At 37.4% G+C, this 24,083-nt stretch overlaps 3 protein-coding genes and 2 non-coding genes across 9 annotated transcripts in view; 3 read left to right on the forward strand and 2 right to left on the reverse strand.

Annotated features, from left to right (window-relative positions):
• Positions 1 to 24,083, forward strand: part of LOC141381810 (uncharacterized) — a 201,291-nt gene that overhangs the window by 85,501 nt on the left and 91,707 nt on the right. The gene's annotated exons all lie outside the window — the stretch shown is intronic.
• On the reverse strand, positions 86 to 157 carry trnae-cuc (transfer RNA glutamic acid (anticodon CUC)). The gene has a single exon. It is a non-coding gene; the product is annotated as a tRNA-Glu (tRNA).
• trnar-acg (transfer RNA arginine (anticodon ACG)) lies at positions 453 to 525 on the forward strand. Its single transcript has one exon. It is a non-coding gene; the product is annotated as a tRNA-Arg (tRNA).
• On the reverse strand, positions 3,074 to 13,519 carry LOC137490983 (uncharacterized). Of its 3 annotated transcripts, XM_073948818.1 has the most exons (5): positions 13,490 to 13,519; positions 12,778 to 12,927; positions 7,700 to 7,780; positions 6,173 to 6,256; positions 3,074 to 5,091 (listed from the first exon to the last, which is right to left on the reverse strand). In XM_073948818.1, the coding sequence occupies exon 5, from the start codon at positions 4,922 to 4,924 to the stop codon at positions 4,145 to 4,147; it is 780 nt and encodes a 259-aa protein (XP_073804919.1). In that variant the 5' UTR covers positions 4,925 to 5,091; positions 6,173 to 6,256; positions 7,700 to 7,780; positions 12,778 to 12,927; positions 13,490 to 13,519; the 3' UTR covers positions 3,074 to 4,144. The 3 variants fall into 3 exon arrangements, with proteins under 3 accessions (XP_073804919.1, XP_068076113.1, XP_073804918.1); XM_068220012.2 differs by lacking the exon at positions 7,700 to 7,780; XM_073948817.1 differs by lacking the exons at positions 6,173 to 6,256; positions 7,700 to 7,780.
• Positions 22,680 to 24,083, forward strand: part of LOC108182424 (uncharacterized) — a 32,437-nt gene continuing 31,033 nt past the window's right edge. For all 3 annotated transcript variants that reach the window (XM_073948646.1, XM_073948644.1, XM_073948645.1), the window contains exons 1-2: positions 22,680 to 22,735; positions 23,278 to 23,427. In XM_073948646.1, coding sequence (XP_073804747.1) covers positions 23,343 to 23,427 — 85 coding nt within the window. In that variant the 5' untranslated portion in view covers positions 22,680 to 22,735; positions 23,278 to 23,342. The remainder of the gene's footprint in view (positions 22,736 to 23,277; positions 23,428 to 24,083) is intronic.

The following is a 24,083-nucleotide window of genomic DNA, read 5'->3' on the forward strand; positions in this document are numbered from 1 at the left end:
CATCTTTTGCGCTCAGAACCGCTTTCTTGCCTTCGCCAATTGAGTTAACCAATCCTCAAAGTTCAGCATGGAGGTGAAAAGGAAGTTCCCTGACCGGGAATCAAACCCGGGCCGCGGTGGTGAGAGCACCGAATCCTAACCACTAGACCACCAGGGAAGGTGTGCGTAAAGGTTGGCCTCAAGTCTAGCTGTGGGCCTCCACCCAGGTGTGCTGCAGCTGCTCTGACAAAAATAACTAACGTTTGCAACCTCCTCCTGGAGAAGAGAAAGTCTCAGAGCCTGGATCACAGTTCTTCTTGGGAGGGACTGTCACATGCTCGGTGTAAGAGCATCCTATCGACACCACAACTTGCCATGACAACAAAGCACAGCATGCGTTTTAGGAACTCCATGTTCACCGAGCCGTGTCCTCTTTCCAAGGACCATGCTAATGAGCACAGCTGATGCGGACTGGGCCAGTGGCGCAATGGATAACGCGTCTGACTACGGATCAGAAGATTCTAGGTTCGACTCCTGGCTGGCTCGTTCAGAATTTTTTTGCGTTGCTCTCAGTGCAGTGCGGTCGCGGTTTGCCCCTGCCGGAGTTGTTCGGTTCTACTCTGGAGTGAATCGAGTTTCTGGGGCCGCCAGCACAGAGCCTGTGGGGTGCTCTCCTGGGTTCAAAGGCTGCCCCAACTGCTCTAATGTCTTGGTCCCGTACATCCCTCAGGACTTCCAGAAGAAACCAGTACAGCCACTCTCCTGGGAAGATGGCAGTGACAGCTTGTAGACCAAAATGTTTGCTGTGAGGCTAAGGCGTTCTACTGCAGCACAGATACGCATTCGAAAAGCAGACAATATTCAAAAACAAAGTGCCAACCTAAAACAAGATTGCAGTCAAAATGACCACCTCAGACAAGTGTGAGCAATGTTTCAGTCTCTGTTATATGTCGGCAAATATGCCACACAGTGCAGACTGGGCTAGTGGCGCATACTGTCACCTGTAAGTTGTGGTTATTCTTGGTTACACCGGCCAATCACGTTCTGAGTTGGAACCAAGATTTTTTTTAATTCTTGGTCATGCTGGCCAATCACGTCCCGAGCTGGAACCAAGATTCACCCTATTCTTTGTTAAGGCAGCCAATCGTGTTCCGAGTTACAATGAACGCTATGGCCAATCAGAGCCCTTATACCATTCAAGATTTGTACTGTTATAACAGATTTCGTTGCAGATTAATTCAGACAACAATTGCAAACTAAGTATTTTTATAACAAGTTGGTTTAAATGAATAACCATTACAGTAACGTTGAATAATACACTGTTAAAAATTGTCCCGTTAAAAAACAGTAAAATACTGGCAGCTGCAGTTGCCAGCAATGTACTGTTATTTTACAGTATGTTGCTGTAAAAATACATGGGCTACATTGATTTACACAACACTCAAGTGAACTCATTTTGCTCACTGAAAGCAACTGCCTCAACTTGGTCAACTGCTGAATGAGTTTATGAGGTAATGTGCTATATATGCTTAGAAGCATACTTATAATGATAACTTATTTTAGTTAATTAGAAAAGTTCGGTTTAACTCTAATGTCTTATTTTTCACAACAGCACACATACATGTAAATCTGGAATCACCAGAGAGATTCTGACTGCATCAGCAACTAAACAGCCACTATCTTTAAATAGAAAAAAACCATGCAGAATAACATCAGCAGTTCATTGTTCATCTTTAACTCATACACTGGCTCCACTCTCCTCCACAACGGTGACAGACAGAAGAAATTAGCTTCAGGTCTTACAGTAAAATACTGTTTTTTCCTTGATTTAACAGTAATCTACTGGCAGCTGTGGTTGCCAGCAATATACTGTTTTTTTACAGTCTACTTCCGTAGTTTAAGTTAACAGTATATTACTGTTAAAATACATTTTACACTGTGTTTTTACCTCTCACACCTTTAACCCTTTAAACCCCAGAGCATATACTTCAGTTTTTATTGAAGTGTCCACACTACTGAGTGTTCAAGAAACATGTAGCAAAGCTGAAGTAAATTCATTAATTAACTGACTAATTAAATGATAATGGAAGATTAACAATGAATAAATGAAGAAATAGTGAAGGGAAAAAACAAGAACAGAACATACAAAACTTTAGTCACAGCTTTATAATGAAATAACCTGAAGAACAACAAATGATTAAATCATTTAAATGATCAGCGGATGAATAAACAACTCTACAAACATCATCACCAGCTACACTTATTACTTAATACATGTATTTTTGTATAACATCTACTAAAGTTCTTCTTGAGAAAAAGTTAAAGTTTTACGTCACCATCATGGAGAACAGAGTTTGCTTTAGTTGGGCTCTTAGCCCTGTCATTTTTATCATTTATATATCTTGGCTGCTGCAATTGTTAAGAACTTAGTTTATAAAGCTCCTTTGTTGTGGCAAGCCAGCCAAAAACCTAAATAAGATCTGGTGATGTTCATGTTGCTATTAAATGGCAGAGTCTGTTCTCATTTCGTTTAATAAAATTTACTGCTCCTATTCAATGTTAAATCTATTGTTTTACATTATATGTATATAAATATATGGCAATGATTTCTGGAAGTTTTTAAGAATATCTTGGACAATAACACTGCTCTATGGTGTAAATCGCACTCAAAGAGACATCAATAATCAGCATATGAACCTCAATAATGGTGAAAACAAATTTAACAAAATTTAACAAAATTAACAGTTTAACTCACAAACAGGCAACTGAAAGTCTAAACATAAACAACAGCAGAATAAAACACAAATAAAGAAAACTGTTAGACCATTATACAACATTTATTTATACCGCAATGCATACTGGGATATTTGTACAGTGCCACTCCCAGCATGCATTGCAGCATAAAACATTTGAGATGTTACCATTGTTGAGATACAAGGTCAGATTCATGAGGTCTGAGTGTGTATTTGTCATAACTGAGCTGTTTTTGTATGTTATTTCTTAACTGTTAAGTAATTATGGAGATATCTTTTCTGTTTTGTTGGACTATTTCTCACTTGCCTCAGTCCACCCCAATTCAATAATCGGTCAGGAGTCAATTAATCAAAATCAATGAATTTATTTATCGAGCATAAGTGAATAAAGCGAAGGTCAGGATCCTGGGCTTTTGAAGAACCGTCAGCCAAGCAGTCTGGATGTCCAAAAGCTCTCGAACTCTCTCGACTCCCTCCTTTTATCCATCAGCAGCGTTAAATCTTTTTGGCCACTCCTCTGATCAGTTACCCCCAATCTCTATTGTTGCCATCAGCTGTTTTCAGGCAGAATCATCTCTCAAAAGTCTGTGGTCTGCACACACAGATACCTCTGCACACAGAAACAAAAGGGCAGGTGAAAGTATCACTTCTCCTTGACATACTTGACACTACTGACATCTGGGGTGCAGCAAGCAACTGTAGCAAAAAATCATCAAAACACAGCTGAGCATCATAACTTCCTTATAGAATTATCAGGATAATATCAATTTTATTAAAGCATCATACATCATGCATACACAGAAAGCAGTATAAAAATGCTGCATCTATCACATCAGCTTTTCCTCCTAGTCCTGTCTATGAACTCTTGACCTGTGTATGCACCCATCTAGGGGAAGCACTTTTGCAGATCTGTCTCCAGCCAGCACCCACACACAGCTCTTGTGGTTTTAGCAGTTAGTTAGAAACGCATTATTACAGGGGTTAAGTAGAAGTACGCTATATCAGGAGACATCATCATATCTGACAAAAACACATATTGTAAATTATGAATAGTGAGGCAAATGGGAGTATATTCCTCCAATAGCAAATATATATCAAAAGAAAAGAGTGATTAGTAAGACAATAAAGCAATATTTTCCTCATCTGCTCCAGTTCTCCTTTCTGTATAGAAAAGTCACACGTCACAGCTGCAACCCAAACAGGGACTTTCTGCAAGACTTGTTTGTTAGAGATTTAGTTATTTGACATTATAGGTGTGGAAAGTTCCTGTCTCATTTTAAGGTCAAACAGAATGTCTCATCATATCATTGCGTGGGCTCATTAGATTATCATGGTTCAAGCAAACACATGCATTATAAGCATGAGCACATATATATCATTCAAAAGAAGCATTAGACTATAGTTTTATTCCTTCACTCTCCAGTGTGGATCCTCATGTGGTGATTAAGGGATGAAGATTGGCTGAAACTCTTCCCGCATTGAGTGCATGTGATTGGTTTCTCTCCGGTGTGGATCCTCATGTGTAGATTAAGGGATGACGATTGGCTGAAACTCTTCCCGCATTGAGTGCATGTGAATGGTTTCTCTCCAGTGTGGATCCTCATGTGGTGATTAAGGGATGACGATTGGCTGAAACTCTTCCCACACTGAGTGCATGTGCATGGTTTCTCTCCAGTGTGGATCCTCATGTGTTTATTAAGGTGTGCTAAGCAATTGAAACTCTTCCCACACTGAGTGCATGTGAATGGTTTCTCTCCAGTGTGGATTCTCATATGTCTATTAATGTCTGATGAGCAGCTGAAACTCTTCCCACACTGAGTGCATGTGAATGGTTTCTCTCCAGTGTGGATCCTCATGTGGTGTTTAAGAGATGAAGATTGGCTGAAACTCTTCCCACACTGAGTGCATGTGCATGGTTTCTCTCCAGTGTGGATCCTCATGTGTTTATTAAGGTGTGCTAAGCAATTGAAACTCTTCCCACACTGAGTGCATGTGAATGGTTTCTCTCCAGTGTGGATCCTCATGTGTAGATTAAGGTATGATGATTGGCTAAAACTCTTCCCACACTGAGTGCATGTGAATGGTTTCTCTCCAGTGTGGATCCTCATGTGTATATTAAGGTGTGATGAGCGGTTGAAACTCTTCCCACACTGAGTGCATGTGAATGGTTTCTCTCCAGTGTGGATCCTCATGTGAATCGTAAGTTTGCTTTTGTTTGCCAAACTCTTTCCACACTGAGTGCAGGTGTAACGATTCTTGTCTCCCCTTTTCAAAATACCATCAGTCTGTAAATTCGATTTTTCCTCAATTTTGACATGATGTTCCTCCTCTTTACTCCCCTCATACTCTTCAAATAGGTCTGAAATAAAAAAAAACATTATTTTTCACCAAGTCTTAAAAACTCTCATCAAGAGCTGAAACGTGTAAAGACACATTGGCTACACACACTGTAATTTTGATGCACAATAAATGTAAAATGAATCAGATCATACTTAGTTTGGTCCATTAACGTGTACACATTTAAGCAGATTCAATTCAATTCATCTTTATTTATCTAGTGCTTTTACAATGTAAAATGTGTCAAAGCTGCTTAACAGAAGTTATAGTAAATTGAAACTTTCTCTGTGTTTCAGCAAACGAACCAATATTTGGGGACATCTTATTTTGACATATTCTGGGAAAATGCTTTGAAATAAAAAATAAATAAAAAACCTCAATACACTCTGGGCAAATTTACTCCCTTTTCGTTATATTCATGGCTGTTTTTTTCTCAATTGGCCTCTATTATAACAACATTTTTTTATTGCAAAGCCATGACAGCATATAATCATGCATTAATAATTGTTGGTGTTTTCTGTGATGACAGTCAACATTGTTTAATTGGTCTCCACCCATGGGATGGCAAAAAGGCAAATGGGTGAGAGTATAAAGCAGGGGTCACTAATCCTGGTCCTGGAGGCCCGGTGTCCCTGCAGAGTTTAGCTCTATCTTGCCTCAACACACCTGCCTGGATGTTTCAAGTATACCTAGTAAGACCTTGATTAGCTTGTTCAGGTATGTTTGATCAGTGTTGGAGCTAAAATCTGCAGGACACCGGCTCTTCAGGAACAAGTTTGGTGACCGCTGGTATAAAGGAAGAAGAGGAGAGTTGAAGAGGGCAGCATTATGTGGTGTGCGAAAAAAAGAGAAGTTGACTGAACTGTTGCAGTGCGGGGAAACGAGTAATGACACCGGGTCGAGACGAGCAGTGTAAACGTAATGACTGGCTGTGAGAAACAAAAAGTGAAAGTATGTATTGAAGCAACGAAGCAAAGACAGCTGTCTTGTTACTAAAGTGCTCGTGACGTCTGTGAACGAGTGCATCACCAAAGACTTCAGCGCAGTGAACACAATCAAATTATCGATTTATCTCACTCGCATGGAGTCAGCTGCCGACTCACCGGCTGGGTTCGTCAACGCACTCAATCTTCACATCCACACCTCCACATTCGCCATTCTCCACTCATTTCCCTTGAACCTCCGCTCTGTGGGTAAGAAGCAAAAGTTTTTGGGGTTTTTTTTTTGCCCAAATTCTTCTTTTATTAATTTTGTTTTGTTTTCTCCTTGTACTATTATTATTAGTATTATTTTTCCCCGTTTTCAAATCTGATGAATCTGTTGGCCTGAAATCATTTGCATTTTATTTTAAACTGCATTGTATTTAAATCAAATGAACATTTTCATATTAGTCAATAATATTACTGTTTTAATTTAAAAGCTGAATAAATATAGATTTACACACATTTACTCAAGCAAATAAACAATTAATGATGGGCTAAAAATCTGTAGATTTCTGCGGCAAAATCTGCGGAATTCTGTGTGCGCAGATTCTGGGTGGGCCTAATAATGAGCCATCAGACAGGTATGTGACTAACTGTACGTTCACACCGAAAGCGGCGAGGGCGTCAATGTAGCCGGAAGTCATTTATTTTCAATGAGAGCCGGCAGTGATAAGCAGCGAGGAGTGGCACGTCTTTGCGGGTGTGGGCGTCGAGGAGAGTTGAAATCAAGTCAGCTTTATGGTAATGAGCTATGACGCAGTTCGGCGGCAAGCAATCAGAATGTAGAAGTCCAACGCTTGAGAGGAGTCCAGAGAACACAGTTCTCCTGTGAACTTTGGTTTCGACCACAGTTGTTCCCAAGGGTTTATTTATTGTGGTCGCCAAATTTATAATTATTTGCAATGTTTCTCTACTGGAACATATTTTAAAATGTTACTGGCGAGCTACTGACGTGCATTAATGTTGTAAGTTTTTTTTTTTTTTTTCTTAAAAAAAACTGAATGTCATGCGACAATACAAAACAGTATTGCTGCTTCAGGATATTTTAGACATATGGACACACTGGATAATTAAGTGAAGCAAATCTACATCACATGCAACTTGATCTCTCATTGTTAAACAAATTTGACAATAAGTGAGCAACATTTTCACGCTAGAAAGTATGGTTTTATGCGGGAATGTAACTGATAAGATATGCTGCAACGGCCCCTTTAAATACGAGATCAATGTAGCGAATTTTGACGCTCTCGCCGCCACAGCTAAAGACAGGCAGCGTTGTCGCCAGGGCGGTCAGAGCGACCTTTGATGCACTCGCCACTTTCGTTGTGAACGTACAGTAAGGGGGAAAAAAAAGTTTATTTATATATATATTTTTTGATTGCAGTTTATTTAAAATATATTTAGTTATCACACAAAACAACTTGATACACTTGTGAGAGTCAGTAAACTGTATACAACTCTGTAAACTATATAAACTTACATATAGCAATTCTACTGATAAATACACTTTACGTATAACTTAAGGCCTGCACTGGAATTTACACGACACATTGTGTACAGAAGACACATTCAGAGCAAATCAACAATGTAAATATAAAGCGTGTGAGATAATAAAGGGTGTAAGGTTTGTAAAAGCGTGAGCATCACATGGTTTTAGCTGTGGTCCAGATTCATGAAAAATCTCAGAGCCTGTGGAGCCATGTCAGCATCAGTCTCTCTTATTCACATCTGAAATAAATAAGCAATCTGATTACATAAACTACATTATAAACATTTTTTTGATGTTCACTGATACTAGTACTGAATTTACCTGTTGTCATTGTTCGTGTACACAATAAAAACTAGACACTTAACAGATTCAATTGATGTATTGATCTGATCTGTACGATCAAAACTAAAAGTTTAATTCAAGTTCTTTTTGGCATTATGAGGAGAAGACGCATAAAAATGTGTACAAGCGATCTTCAACCCCCTTATGTAAGAGTCTAATTGTTGTTCTGAGATTGTATGTAATACGGTCTACAAACTTTTTGTGGGTGTTGAAGCTGGCCTCTGCTGATGAAACTGCAAACTATCTACAGTAAACTTTCTTGTAATTGAATCTCTAACTCCTGCTCTTCTTCGTCTGATTTTTGGGATAAAACTGTTGGTCCCCTGAACTCCATATAAAAGACAAAAACTTTTTGAACAGGCCTATCTAAAGGGTTAATGCTGCCAACTGATGATCAACAGTAAAAAATAACATGTTTTACCTCTTCCCAACAGGGAAAACACCAACAACCTAGAATCCAAGATTATTTGGTGTCATGGCTTTGTGGTTAAAAATGTGGTTATAATAGAAGTCAATGGGTTAAAAACAGCCAGGAACACAATGAAAGGGTGTAGGGCTGCACAATGAATCATTTTACTTTCACAATAACGATATTTGTGGCCCACAACCAATAATTAAATATTGTCATTATTTTACAGTATAAACACCAAGCCGTTATTTTAATGAGTGGAGTTTATGGATTGTAGCGCAACACAAGCATGAGGTGACTGTGTCTAGATTGCAAGTGTTTTTTTTTTTCGAGGAATGTAATGATGATCAGGTAGCCTCTGCTCCTGTTCAGTCCAAACTTCCCAAGGTAACACAACAAATCTCATTAACTACCTTAAAAACCATCTCAAAGTGGCTGTCATCAGTAGGTTATGCCGAGTTCAGCCTGCATGATTTTAAAAGTAGTCGTGTCACAGATGTTTTCACACTGCATGACTATCTGGGCAAGCGTTTCGTCGCTGCTTTGTTTACACTGCAAGATGGATCGGCGACAGGGACTTTCACATTGCATGACTTTACTATAGGAAGAATCGCAACAACTTCGTCCAAACTACGTCTCACAGCCAAAAACACGTAGTATATCTTTTGTTATTAACTACATAATGAGAAAGAAGCCTTTAATGGGGTAGAACATGTACATGTTTGCTCACCTGGGTTTAAAGGGAATTAGCCATTTCTCCTCAACGTTGATAAAACTAATTTCTTTCTGTATGAAACATCAAACAGACACGGTTGCTCCTGTCTAACTTCCACTAGTTTTTCCTCCATTTTGTGGGTCCAAATAAACCGAAAAAGAGCACTTTTAACTTCTCCCCCAGCCTCCCGCTGGCCTGCAGCAGGTATACACACACGCACACACAAGTGAAAGCTGCTCTCTCATTGGCTGTAGGCGATCGCTGATGTTATTTTCAGTCAAAACTCAATTAACACGGCATGATTTGAATCGCCGACAGCTCCAGATATTTAGCATGCCAAATATCTCACACGCATCGGTGACTCATCGGCGATTCTCTCAGATCGCGTCTTTGAAAGTTCATAGTATACTTTGTGATTGTCACTCACGTGCATGAGCACCGATTTGCCTGTGATTTCAGGCATTTGTCTGCGATTTCTCAAAACCTGTGGGCGAGCCAAAATCGGGGCTAAAATCACGCAGTCTGAACTAGGCATTAATGAGCTCAGGACAAATCTGTTTTGCATTTTTCTATGCATTACTAACATTACTAAACATATTCGCAGAGATTTAGCCATTTTTTCCTGACGCGTTTGCCAGTCATGTAGACAGAAGACACAATCCAATTGTTTCAATGAAAAATAAAAAGTCACTGTGGCCCTGTTCACTACGTCAGATCATGCAATTTTTATTTTCTTTTTAAATCTTGACTTGTCGTTGGTAGCAAATGTGCCAGACTATAGGTAGGTTGCTATATATATATATATATATATATATATATACATACATACATACATACATACACACACACACATTGCTATATATATATATATATATATATATATATATATATATATATATATATATATATATATATATATATATATATATACATACATACACACACACACACACACACACAGACAGTTGAAGTCAGAATTATTAGCCCCCTTTTAATTTTTTTTTTCTCTTTTAAATATGACCAAAATGATTTTTAACAGAGCAAGGAAATTTTCACAGTATGTCTGATAAAATTTTTTCTTCTGGAGAAAGTCTTATTTGTTTTTGCATGTTACACTTCAATTAGTACAAAATGCAGCAGCCAGAGTTCTGACCAGGTCTAGAAAATATGATCATATAACCCCAATTTTATCCTCCCTACACTGGCTGCCTGTTAAGTTTCGTATTGAATTTAAAATATTACTTCTCACCTATAAAGCTCTAAATAATCTAGCTCCTGTTTATCTAACCAACCTTTTGTCTTGCTACAAACCAACTTGCTCTTTAAGATCTCAAAATTCAGGGCTTCTGGTAGTACCTAGAATAGCAAAATCAAGTAAAGGAGGTCGAGCCTTCTCTTTCATGACTCCTACACTCTGGAATAGCCTTCCTGATAACGTCCGAGGCTCAGACACACTTTCCCAGTTCAAAGCTAGATTAAAGACCTATCTGTTTAGTAAAGCATACACTCAGTGCATCACCTAGCGGGTTCCACACAGGCTTCTACATCTTGCTTATATACACTATGAACAGCAGCTACGCTAATTATTTTCTTTAATCTCTATTTTCACCTGGGGATACTCATCCCGAGGTCCTCAGATTATGCGGAGTCACTGATTGGATCCAAGACCAGCGACGAGATGATCCCAAGGATTCCATATCCGGTACCAGGCCATATCCTGAGCTGCTGCTGCGCTGATGGTCGTGGGGAGTGGAGAACATGAGTCTGATTCCAGCGACGCTCCAGGGACAGACGAGTATTCGCTGAGGCCATCTTCCAGCCTAAACCATGGCGAATGAAGCTCTGCACAAGACTTTTGGCCAGCGGAGAAATTAAAATGGTTGTGCCCAACTGAGTCTGGTTCTCTCAAGGTTTTTTTTCTTCACTCCCATCAGGTGAAGTTTTTTTTCCTCTCCGCTGTCGCCACTGGCTCGCATGGTTCAGGATTGGTAGAGCTACGCATCTATGAATTGGCTCTTCAGTGTTTGAACTCTCAGTAATGATTAAATCACACTGAACTGAGCTAAACTGAACTGAACTTAAACACTAAAACCTGAACCACACTGTTCCAGTTACTATGACCATTTATGTGAAGCTGCTTTGACACAATCTACATTGTAAAAGCGCTATACAAATAAAGCTGAATTGAATTGAATTTTATTTCGGCTAGAATGAAAGCAATTATTAATTTATTAAACCCATTTTTTTTTCCATTTTTTTTCCGACAATCTACAGAACAAACCATCATTATACAATAACTTGCCTAATTACCCTAACCCGCCTAGTTCACCTTATTAACTTAGTTAAGCCTTTAAATGTCACTTTAAGCTGTATAGAAGTATCTTGAAAAATATCAAGTAAAATATTATTTACTGTCATCATGGCAAAGATAAAATAAATCAGTTATTAGAAATAAGTTTTTAAAACTATTATGCTTAGAAATGTGCTGAAACAATCTTCCCTCCATTACACAGAAATTGGGGAAAAAAATAAACAGGGGCGCTAATAATTCAGGGGGGCTAATAATTCTGACTTCAACTGTGAGTGTGTGTGTGTATGTATGTATATATATATATATATATATATATATATATATATATATATATATATTATCTAATTTTCAATTTGTTTGTTTTTTAAATATTATTTTAATCTCAATAAACAACTTGCAGACAATAAAAATGCATTTTATTTAAAGGCGCCTTTCATGACGCTAAAGGTCACCGTACAGGACAGCTAGAACAATCAGTTCAGGTAAAAACACAATAAAAATAATAGCAAAAACAAAACAATACAAACTTAGCAAATTTAGCATATTTAATATTGGGGCTTCCACGATTTTTGACATATTTTAAACCAGGGTTTCTGCAGGTTTCACCAAGTTAGATTAATTAAACCTTTATGATAAATAGAGTTAAAATGACCTTTTTGAATGAAAAGTTGAAAGTTGTATTGAGATGGATTGTTGGTGAGTGTATGGGTTTTGGCGAGATTGAGTAGGAAAACATGAACAAAGAAAAATTAAGACCTTTAAAAAGAAAAGGTTTAAGACCTACAACACAATATTTCAGTAAATTTAATACTTTTTAAGGCCTGAAATTTGGATTTAGGAATTTACAACGTTTTAAGACCCCCGTGGAAACCCTGTTTAACACAATAGCCCTGTTAATTAGTTATTATAATAATGATTTAATTCTAACTCAGATACTATCTGTGAGAACTAGTAACAACTACTAGAAAAAAGTTTAAACCCATAAAGTTGATGAAAAAAAGGGAATTTTGATCACCGTGACATATTAGTACAAAGTACTAAGCCAACATTATCACTGTAATGGCAGATATCTTCTATGAGAATACTGTAGGTCAAATATCGTCAGCTCAATTAAACTTCTCTAAATGTACTGTTTTTTTTTATTTTATATAGCGCCAGTGCTCAAGGATGCTCTACAAACAGAAGGAGAACTAGAAAAGCAATAACCTTAAGAAGGTAGATAAAATGGAAGACTAATAATACATAAAAATAATGATAAAAAACATGAGAACAAGTAACAAGAAATAAACTCAATCCTCTTTCAATGAGTGCTAATGTGCATATAAGAGAACTAGGCAGCACACTCAGGGCTGTAAGATGGATTTAATTTACTATTCTTAATATTAATCTGAATGAGGATGAAATGACTGAGTTGGTCTGTGAGAGTGAAAATCAGTAAATATCATTTAGGATATCCAACCTGTTTGTTCCTGCAGATCTTCCTGTTTGACTGTGAATGTTTCTTCAATCTTCACATCTTCACTCTCCTCTTTAATGAACGCCATCTTTATAACAGTGTGGAGATCAGTCGCTTCAGCAGGAGTTTTTCTCTGTGTTTGGACACTTTATCCTGTTTAAAATGAACAAAACAATAAAAATGTCCTGTTTAAAATAAATAAAACAATGAACAGAAACAAAATAACTTCTCTTCAACACTTGCTTCAACAGTTTCTTTATATGAGAGTCATTAACAAACAGAAATCAGATAAGTCTGATCAAGAAACAATATCCACTGATCAGCTGATTAAAACTAGTACTCCATTTCTTATATATAGTGATGTAATTTTATAATGGAATGACATTGTGCTATTCAATCAATTAAACTTTCATTAAAACACTTATTACACACTTTTACTTTATTCAAGTATCTTCTTAATTGTTTTGTTTGCTTTATTTATCTTATTGTCTGTTTATAGCACTTTTTAGCACAAGACAAATTTCCTCTCCGGAACAAAAGGTTTATCCTATCTTTATTCAAAAAATAGACCTCATTACTGTAAGTTTTAGTAAACAGTATTACTTTGTATAAGGGTTAAAATAATATTGTCAACAGGTACATAATTTAGCACTGAATAAAAACACTGAAACTTTAATCAATCGCTTTATATAAGGCTAAACGCTTTAAAACAAACCTTTCTCCAGTTGAATCACAGCGCGAAAGCGGCGCAGGCTTATGACGTCGCAAGTCACGCCAAAATAAAAGTCTTTTTTTTTTTTTTTACCTTTTTTGCCACTTACTCTTAGTCATGAGTCATGACTTATTAGGGACCGAGCACCGAAACGGTGCGTAGGCCCTATTGGAATTGCTCCGTTTATTATTAGGGACCGAGCACCGAACGGTGCAAGGCCCTATTGGAATTGCTCCGTTTATTATTATTCTTCTTCTTCCGCGGAATGAATCGCGGTTTTAAGGGGCTAAACATGCCCGAAAACTCACGCAACTTTGCACACGCCTCAGAAGTGGCGAAAATTTACGTTTGTTATGGGCTTCGGAAGTGGGCGTGGCAAAATGACTCGACAGCGCCACCTAGAAAAATGAAACGGACGAGCCCCCGATCCACGAATCACGCACATGCACGAAAATTGGCACACACCTCTAACATGCCAAAACATACGAAAAAGTCTCTTGGAGCCATATCTCAAACCCAACAGGAAGTCGGATATTTTTGACTTCCTGCGGCGAAAAAGTGGCGTTTTTGCCATTTCCAGGCGTTGTATTTTAACGAACTCCTCCTAGGGATTTTATCCGATCGACACCAAAATTGGGTTTTGTCATCTAAAGGCCTTGGCGATGTTAAATTGCGAAGCTTTAGAGTTTTCATCGATGGGCGTGTCCGTGGCGGCCTCGCAAACTTTGACGATTCGCCACCAAACAGGAAGTCGTTATAACTCAGGCATGCATTATCAGATCTGCCTCAAAATTCACACGCTTGATAAGCGTCCTGACCTGAACACGTTTACATGCCACTATTCAGATACAGTTACAGCGCCACCTGCTGGCCACAGGAAATGACATGATTTACGGAGTTATAAACTCCTCCCACAAATTTTATCGTATCAACACCAAAATTGAGTGGTGTTATCTTAAAGCTCTAGCGATGTTATATTGTGAAGATCTAGAGTTTTCGCAGAGGGGTGTGTCCGTGGTGGTATGACAAACCTCAACGCTTCGCCATGGAACAGGAAGTCCTTATAACACAACCACACAATGTCCGATCTGCCTGAAACTTCACATGGTTGATAAACGTCATCTCTTGAACACATCCACATAACTATATTGAAGTGGGCGTGGCAAAATGACTCGATAGCGCCACCTAGAAAAATTAAACGGACGAGCCCCTGATCTACGAATCACGCACATGCACAAAAATTGGCACACACCTCAAACATGGCAAAACATACGAAAAAGTCTCTTGGAGCCATATCTCAAACCCAACAGGAAGTCGGATATTTTTAACTTCCTGTGGCGAAAAAGTGGCGCTTTTGCCATTTTCAGGCGTTGTATTTTAACGAACTCCTCCTAGGGATTTTATCTGATAAACACCAAAATTGGGTTTTGTCATCTTAAAGCCTTGGTGATGTTAAATTGCGAAGCTTTAGAGTTTTCATCGATGGGCGTGTCCGTGGCGGCCTCGCAAACTTTGATGATTCGCCACAAAACAGGAAGTCTTTATAACTCAGGGATGCATTATTCGATCTGCCTCAAAATTCACACTTTTAATAACAGTCCTGACCTGAACAGGTTTACGTGCCGATATCAAGTTACAGTTATAGCGCCACCTGCTGGCCACAGGAAATGTCATGTTTTACATTGTAACAAACTCCTCCCACAAACTTTCCCGTATCAGCACCAAAATAGAGTGGTGTTATCTAAAAGCTCTAGCGATGATATATTGTGAAGATCTAGAGTTTTTGCAAAGGGGCGTGTCTGTGGTGGCATGACAAACCTCAACGCATCGCCATGGAACAGGAATTTCTTATAACTCAACCACACAATGTCTGATCTGCCTGAAACTTCACATGATTGATAAAAGTCCTCTCCTGAACACATCCACATAACAATATTGAGTCAGTCATAGCGCCAAAAGCTGGCAGAAGATAGTTTGGCTTGTAACTCGGCCACACAATGTCCGATCTGCCTGAAACTTCACATGGTTGATGAAAGTCCTCTCTTGAGCACATCTACATAGTAATATTGAGTCAGAGTCATAGCGCCACCTGCTGGCAGAAGGAATTTTGGCTTGTAACTCGGCCACACAATGTCAGATCTGCCTAAAATGTCACATGGTTGATGAAAGTCCTCTCCTAAACACATATACATAATAATATTGAGTCTTTCATAGCGCCACCTGCTGGCAGAATGTAGTTTGTCTTAAAACACAATCTCCACACTATCTCTGATCTGCCTGAAACTTCACATGGTTGATAAAAGTCCGCTCCTGAACACATCCACATAACAATATTGAGTCAGTCATAACGCCACCTGCTGGCAGAAGGTAGTTTGGCTTATAACTCAGCCACACAATGTCCGATCTGCCTGAAACTTCACATGGTTGATAAGATTTCTCTCCGGAAGACATCTACATGCCAATCTTAAGTCACAGTTATAGCGCCACCTGCTGACAGGAGGAAGTTTGGCATAAATCTGTGATTTTCTTAGATTTTTTTTATATATTGGCTTAATATAATATTGTTCGCTGTTCTCTGTCATTGTAAGGTCACCGGGCGGCGGTGAGCCCGGGTGCGAGGTCCCTATCATCGCTGCTTGCAGCTTTAATTCTTCTTCTTCTTCTTCTTCTTCTTCTTCTTCTTCTTCCGCGGAATGAATCGCGGTTTTGAGGGGCTAAACATGCCCGAAAACTCACGCAACTTTGCACACGCCTCAGAAGTGGCGAAAATTTACGTTTGTTATGGGCTTTGGAAGTGGGCGTGGCAAAATGACTCGACAGCGCCACCTAGAAAAATTAAACGGACGAGCCCCCGATCCACGAATCACGCACATGCACGAAAATTGGCACACACCTCAAACATGCCAAAACATACGAAAAAGTCTCTTGGAGCCATATCTCAAACTCAACAGGAAGTCAGATATTTTTAACTTCCTGCGGCGAAAAAGTGCAGTTTTTGCCATTTCCAGGCGTTGTATTTTAACGAACTCCTCCTAGGGATTTTATCCGATCGACACCAAAATTGGGTTTTGTCATCTAAAGGCCTTGGCGATGTTAAATTGCGAAGCTTTAGAGTTTTCATCGATGGGCGTGTCCGTGGCGGCCTCGCAAACTTTGACGATTCGCCACAAAAGAGGAAGTCGTTATAACTCAGGCATGCATTATCCGATCTGCCTCAAAATTCACACGCTTGATAAGCGTCCTGACCTGAACACGTTTACATGCCAATATCCAGATATAGTTATAGCGCCACCTGCTGGCCACAGGAAATGACATGATTTACGGAGTTACAAACTCCTCCCACAAATTTTATCGTATCAACACCAAAATTGAGTGGTGTTATCTGAAAGCTCTAGCGATGATATATTGTGAAGATCTAGAGTTTTCGCAGAGGGGCGTGTCCATGGCGGTATGACAAACCTCAACCCTTCGCCATGGAACAGGAAGTCCTTATAACACAACCACACAATGTCCGATCTGCCTGAAACTTCACATGGTTGATAAACGTCATCTCTTGAACACATCCACATAACAATATTGAAGTAGGTGTGGCAAAATGACTCGACAGCGCCACCTAGAAAAATTAAACGGACGAGCCCCCGATCTACGAATCACGCACATGCACAAAAATTGGCACACACCTCAAACATGGCAAAAAATATGAAAAAGTCTCTTGGAGCTATATCTCAAACCCAACAGGAAGTCGGATATTTTTAACTTCCTGTGGCGAAAAAGTGGCGCTTTTGCCATTTTCAGACGTTGTATTTTAACGAACTCCTCCTAGGGATTTTATCTGATAAACACCAAAATTGGGTTTTGTCATCTTAAAGCCTTGGTGATGTTAAATTGCGAAGCTTTAGAGTTTTCATCGATGGGCGTGTCCGTGGCGGCCTCGCAAACTTTGATGATTCGCCACAAAACAGGAAGTCTTTATAACTCTGGCATGCAATATTCGATCTGCCTCAAAATTCACACATTTAATAACAGTCCTGACCTGAACAGGTTTACGTGCCGATATCCAGTTACAGTTATAGCGCCACCTGCTGGCCACAGGAAATTACATGTTTGACACTGTAACAAACTCCTCCCACAAACTTTCCCGTATCAGCACCAAAATAGAGTGGTGTCATCTGAAAGCTCTAGCGATGATATATTGTGAAGATCTAGAGTTTTTGCAGAGGGGCGTGTCTGTGGTGGCATGACAAACCTCAACGCTTCGCCATGGAACAGGAATTTCTTATAACTCAACCACACAATGTCTGATCTGCCTGAAACTTCACATGATTGATAAAAGTCCTCTCCTAAACACATCTACATAACAATATTGAGTCAGTCATAGCGCCACCTGCTGGCAGAATGTAGTTTGTCTTAAAACACAATCTCCACACAATCTCTGATCTGCCTGAAACTTCACATGGTTGATAAAAGTCCGCTCCTGAACACATCCACATAACAATATTAAGTCAGTCATAACGCCACCTGCTGGCAGAAGGTAGTTTGGCTTATAAGTCAGCCACACAATGTCCCATGTGCCTGAAACTTCACATGGTTGATAAGATTCCTCTCCTTAAGACATCTACATGCCAATCTTAAGTCACAGTTATAGCGCCACCTGCTGACAGGAGGAAGTTTGGCATAAATCTGTGATTTTCTTAGATTTTTTTTTATATATCGGCTTAAATTATTATTGTTTGCTGTTCTCTGTCATCGTAACGTCACCGGGCGGCGGTGAGCCCGGGTGCGAGGTCCCTTTCATCGCTGCTTGCAGCTTTAATTATATATAGTTTTTCTCTGCGTTTGGACACTTTATCATGTTAAAAATTAACAAAGCAATAAAAATGTCCTGTTTAAAATAAATAAAACTATGAACAGAAACAAAATAACTTCTCTTCAACAGTTTCTTTATATGAGAGTAATTAACAAAAAGAAATCCTGTAAGTCCGAGCAAGAAACAACAGCCACAAATGAGCTGATTAAAACTAGTACTCCATTTCTTATATATAGTGATGTATACTTAGAATGAAGTGAAATTATGCTATTTAATAAACTAAACCTTCATTAAGACACTTAATACACGCACGTTGTTCAATAGTCCTCTTTACTTTGAGTAAGATAGTATTACGTTGTATAAAGGGTTAAAATAATATTGTCAACAGCAGGTACATCATTTAGTATTGGATGAAAAACCTGAAACTTTAATCAATCGCTTTATATATCTGTGTAAAAGCTTTAAAACAAACCTTTCTCCAGTAGAATAACTTTTTTTCTATTAATGCTTAAACTGACAATTCAAGCACATCATAACAAAATCAGACAGATCTCTAAAAAGAGCAATAATTTACATAGTCATAAGAAAAAATATCTAAAATCACATACAAATACGAATAATACCATTAGATAGAAAGGGAAAAATATTAATAGATTTAGACTAATAATACTAATACTAAAATTACTAAATTAAACAAACAAAATTAAATTAATGAAATTACAATGACACTTAACCAAATAACCGTAAGGAAAGCAAAATTGAGCATCTTCTTTAAATACATCTGCATAATATTTTAGGAATCTTAGATTTTTCTTGTATTATTCTTAATAATATAAAGTGATTTAGGAGGAAGTTAAATTCTATTCTAAAATAAACAAAGGATAGGTAATTATTTGTGAATTTCTGTTTGTGAATGAAAAATTTGCCATATAAGATAAAAGAAAAAGTATGATGCGTTCCAGATATTTAGCTTTTGGGTCTTTTAAAGTCTTTTAGATTCAAGTGTTTCCTCTGCTTGTCTGCAGAAAGAACAGGAGCTGTCGATGTCCAAAAAACTGTAAATACTAAATTTTACAGGGTAGATTTTATGAAAATTTTAAAATGCATTTCTTTTGCCTTGTTGTAAAATGCAATATTTCCCAGGTAAAAGCCAGGTTCTATTCCAGTCTATATCCTTTACCAAAGACCTCCAGTAAAACTTTCCTCTAGATGAAATTTTCCTTTTACATTGGAAAATTTGACGCACAAAGCTATTGTTACGTTTCTCATCTAACAGACTAACACCTTCTAAAAGCAAATTTACAGTTAAATGTACAGTGACTTTTAGGTGAACTAAACCGGGTGATATTGCCTAACAACTTTATTAAATTCATTAGGAGAAGTTGGAAAACAGTGGTAGGTTATAAATGGTTCACGAAAGAATGTTTCCTGCATCATTAAACAAGCAAAGGATCCAATTAATGTTATTTTTAAACCAACTTTGGAAAAATAATGATTTGTTTCTGATTGTAATATCTCAGTTATTCCATAAGAATAATCGGTGGAGAGAAAAATTGTGAACATAACCAAGCTTCCAAGCAAGCAGACATTGCTGGAGGAATTTAGACAAAGCTAAAGATAGCTTGTAGGAAAGATAATTAAATTTAAGAAGAAACAAAAGACTACAGATTTTGTTAAAAAAAAGTAGTTGGGAATAAAAAAACAGATAGACGTTGGATTGGTTAGGATTCTCTTTATCCAATTAATTTTAAAAATGTATATGGTGTCAGGTGGACACCCCCCCCCCCCCCCCCTCTGCTTTACTATTAGAAAGAACTTTCTTTTTTAATTTAAGAGGTTTGTTCTTCTAGATAAATTTCAAGAAAACAGTATTAATTTCTTTGGCCACTTTGTTTTCAACAAATAAAGATAAAGTGGGATATACAAAATGAGAAAGACCCTCTTCCATATAATGACAGGTACCATTGTAGCCAGGAATTAAGAATATTTTTAGTTTTGCTGATCCTAGACAAAAAAATTCAAGTGCTGTCTCACTAAAAGATTTTTAATAACATAAATAAATAACCATTTAATTGTAGATTTAACAAGGATATCTTATATATATATTCCTAACTCAAATTATGAACAGGCATTATCTCACATTTGGAGATATTCAACTTTAGACCAGAAACACTTGAGATATTAGAAATTAAATTTATAGCCTTTCATACGTTTGAGTCATCTTTTATAAATAAAGTGGTGTCATCTGCCAATTGTGAAATCTTAATCTCCCTTTCAAAAACAGATTTTTTTTTCAAATCTTGATTTTGCACAATGCTTAAGGACTAATAAAAACTAATAAAAATGAAAAGGAAGAGATTGGACAGTCCTGCCTAATACCACACAAAATATCAAATCCATTAGAAGTATTAAAATTAACAATCACTTAACAATTGATTCCTTTATAAAACAAAGCCATAGTGTTAACAAAAGTTTCCCCAAATCCAAATAACCTCAATGCTTAAAAACAGAAACTGGTGGTCAACCGTATCAAAGGCTTTATAAAAATCAAGAAAAAGAATGAGACCATCTGAATGAATAGAATCAGCTTAATCAAGCAAATCCAAAACTAATGTTATGTTATTAGAAACATGGCGGCCTTTTATAAACCCAGACTGAGTTTCAGAAATAATAAAATCAAGATTTGTTTTTAATCTGTTGGCAAAGTCTTTTTTTTTTTCAGTATTTTTTGCCACTCACTGTTGCAGTCATGACATAATACATTTCTCCTTCATTTTCCACCTCACACCACATATCTGCTATCTCTCTCACATACAAAGACTTTCAGTATTTGAAGTTGATCAAAACTTTTACTCCAAACATTAACACAATTTTGTTTAATTTATATAATCCACTAAGACTAAGTGTTGAAAGATTGAATCACTCCTATATGGACGTAATGCGAAATAACATTCTGATGTTTTGCAGTAATTAATAGAGTTCACATACTCTGTAAGACATATTATATTAAAATGATGGGCAAATCTGTATATTTCATTTGGGTTCCTGCCCACGTAGGTGTGGAAGGCAATGAAAAGGCGGACATTCTGGCCAAACAAGCTCTCAGAATTAGTGAAGTAGATCTAGAAGTCCCACTGAGTAAAGCAGAAGCTAAAATCAAATTAATAACAATCAGTATGGCAATTATACTGGGATAACAATGAAACAGGCAGACATCTATAAAATATACATAAACAAGTCGTTGCTGGAAGGAGGGAGAACAGAAATCATAGGGAAGTACGATTATAACTCAGATGAGAATAGGTCATACTGGACTCAACCATATTTTATATAAAATAGGGAAACACCCAACTGGACAATGTATACAGTAATCAACAAGAAACAATATGACATGTTTTATTCCACTGTAGTAAATATAATAAAGAACGATACGATCTTATTTAATCAGTTAAAAAGAGCAAACTTCAGGATTTCACATTGGCTGGTTTATTAGGGAATAAATCTAGTGAGGTATATGACAATATAATTAAATTTGTTTAAGAAACCCATTTAGAGAAAAGAATATAGAGATAATATAATCTGAGGAATTAATTGTTAGCCCACTCCACCCCACATTTTTTATTTATTCATTTATTAATTTATTTTTCATTTCCTCCCTCTTCCCCCCCCCCTCTATTTTTACACTTTAGTTATTGTTCAACCATTCCAGTTGGAGGCGGTAATGCACCTACAAGTCTGGTTGCCAACCGCCAGTAAAACCCAAAGAAAAAGAAGAAGAAACCGATTAATTAAAGTTTTAGGTTTTTCATCTGATACTAAATTATGAACCTGCTGTTGACAATATTATTTTAACCCTTTATACAACTAAGTACTATTTTACTCACAGTAATGAGGACTATTGAACAACGTGTGTGTAATAAGTGTCTTACTGGAGCTTTAATTTATTAAACAGTATAATGTCATTCCATTCTAAGTTTACATCACTATATATAAGAAATGGAGTACTAGTTTTAATCAAACACAGAGAAAAACTATATATAAGTCATGACTAGTTAAAAGAACTAAAACGTGTAGTAGTAATGAATACTTTTTACATGAAGGACACCTATTTTACCTTTTTTTCTGTAAAGTTTCAGCTCCAAACACTCATTAGATTATTTGTTATACCTTTTAGAATGTTGAGATTTTTGCTTTAAACACTTAGTCTTAGTGGATTAAAATTTTTTTAATTGTCTTAAAATGTTTAGAGTAAAGGTTTTGATCAACTCCAAATACTGAATATATGTGCGTCTGTGAGAAAGTGGAAACGAAGGAGAAATGTATCAATAAGTCATGACTGCAACAGTAAGTGGCAAAAAAGGTTTTAAAAGACTTTTAATTTGGCGTGGCGTGTGACGTCATAAGCCTGCGCCGTTCAAGCGCTGTGATTCAACTGGAGAAAGGTTTGTTTTAAAGCGTTTACACTTATATAAACCGATTGATTAAAGTTTCAGTTTTTTTCATTCAGTGCTAAATTATGTACCTGCTGTTGACAATATTAGTGTCAATATTAGTATAGTACAATTGTTTGAATAAAGATAGGATAAACTTTTTGTCCTCAAGAGGAAATTTGTCTTGTGCAAAAAAAGTGCTACACATTGCTGTAAGCAGACAATAAGCTAAATAAAACAAACAAAACCATTAAGAACATACATAAAGAATAAAGTTTTTAAAAAAGGTTACAGAGATGTGTGTAATAAGTTTAATAACTTTATTGAAGGTTTAATTTATTAAATAGTATATTGTCATTCCATTCTGAGTTTACAACTGTATAAGAAATGGAGTAATGTTACTAGTTTTAATCAGGTCATTTGTTTGTGGCTATTGTTTCTTGCTCAAACTTACCTGATTTCTTATTGTTAATCACTCTCCTATAAAGAAACTGTTGAAGTAAGTGTCAAGAAGTTATTTTGTTTCTGTTCATTGTTTTGTTCATTTTAAACAGGATAAAGTGTCCAAACGCAGAGAAAAGCTCCTGCTGAAGCGACTGATCTCCACACTGTTATAAAGATGGCGTCAATTAAAGAGGAGAGTGAAGATGTGAAGATTGAAGAAACATTCACAGTCAAACAGGAAGATCTGCAGGAACAAACAGGTTGATTTTCATTCTCAAAGACCAACTCGGTCATTTAATCCTCATCCAGATATTTTAATAATAAGAATATTAAATTAAATCCATCTTGCAGCTCAGAGTGTGCTGCCTAGTTCTCCTAAATGCACACAAGCACTCATGAGCTATGTTTCCATCCAAAAATGCAAATAAACTTTATGCACGAAACTGGATTATTGCATAAAAGATATGCAAATAAAGCTCAATGATTTCCATTCAAATGAAATCAAATCACTTTTATTGTCACATCATCAGCAGCACGTGTGCTATGATGAGTGAAAAGCTTAGGTGCTGGCTCCAGACAGTACAAAATACAGACAGTACAAATACAACAACAGTGCAAAATACAGACAGTACAAATACAACAACAGTGCAAAATACAGACAGTACAAATACAATGACAGAGTCAAAGCGAACAAAATCATCACTTCCTGATTAACTGGTGCCAAATATCAACAGTAAAGATGGAATTTGCTGCGATAAGAGAAGCTGCATCAATAGCCGCGTTTCCACTATCTCGTCTAAAGCAAGCGAGACAGGGCAAGCCAAGGCAAGTCGCGTTTCCACTGTCACTTCCTGGGCCTAATCGAGCCAAAGCGGGGCTTTCTCGGGGCCAGCGGCCAGCCTTTTTTGGCCAATAC

This window comes from Danio rerio, chromosome 4, assembly GCF_049306965.1.
Source record: "Danio rerio strain Tuebingen ecotype United States chromosome 4, GRCz12tu, whole genome shotgun sequence".
Lineage (NCBI taxonomy): Eukaryota > Metazoa > Chordata > Actinopteri > Cypriniformes > Danionidae > Danio > Danio rerio.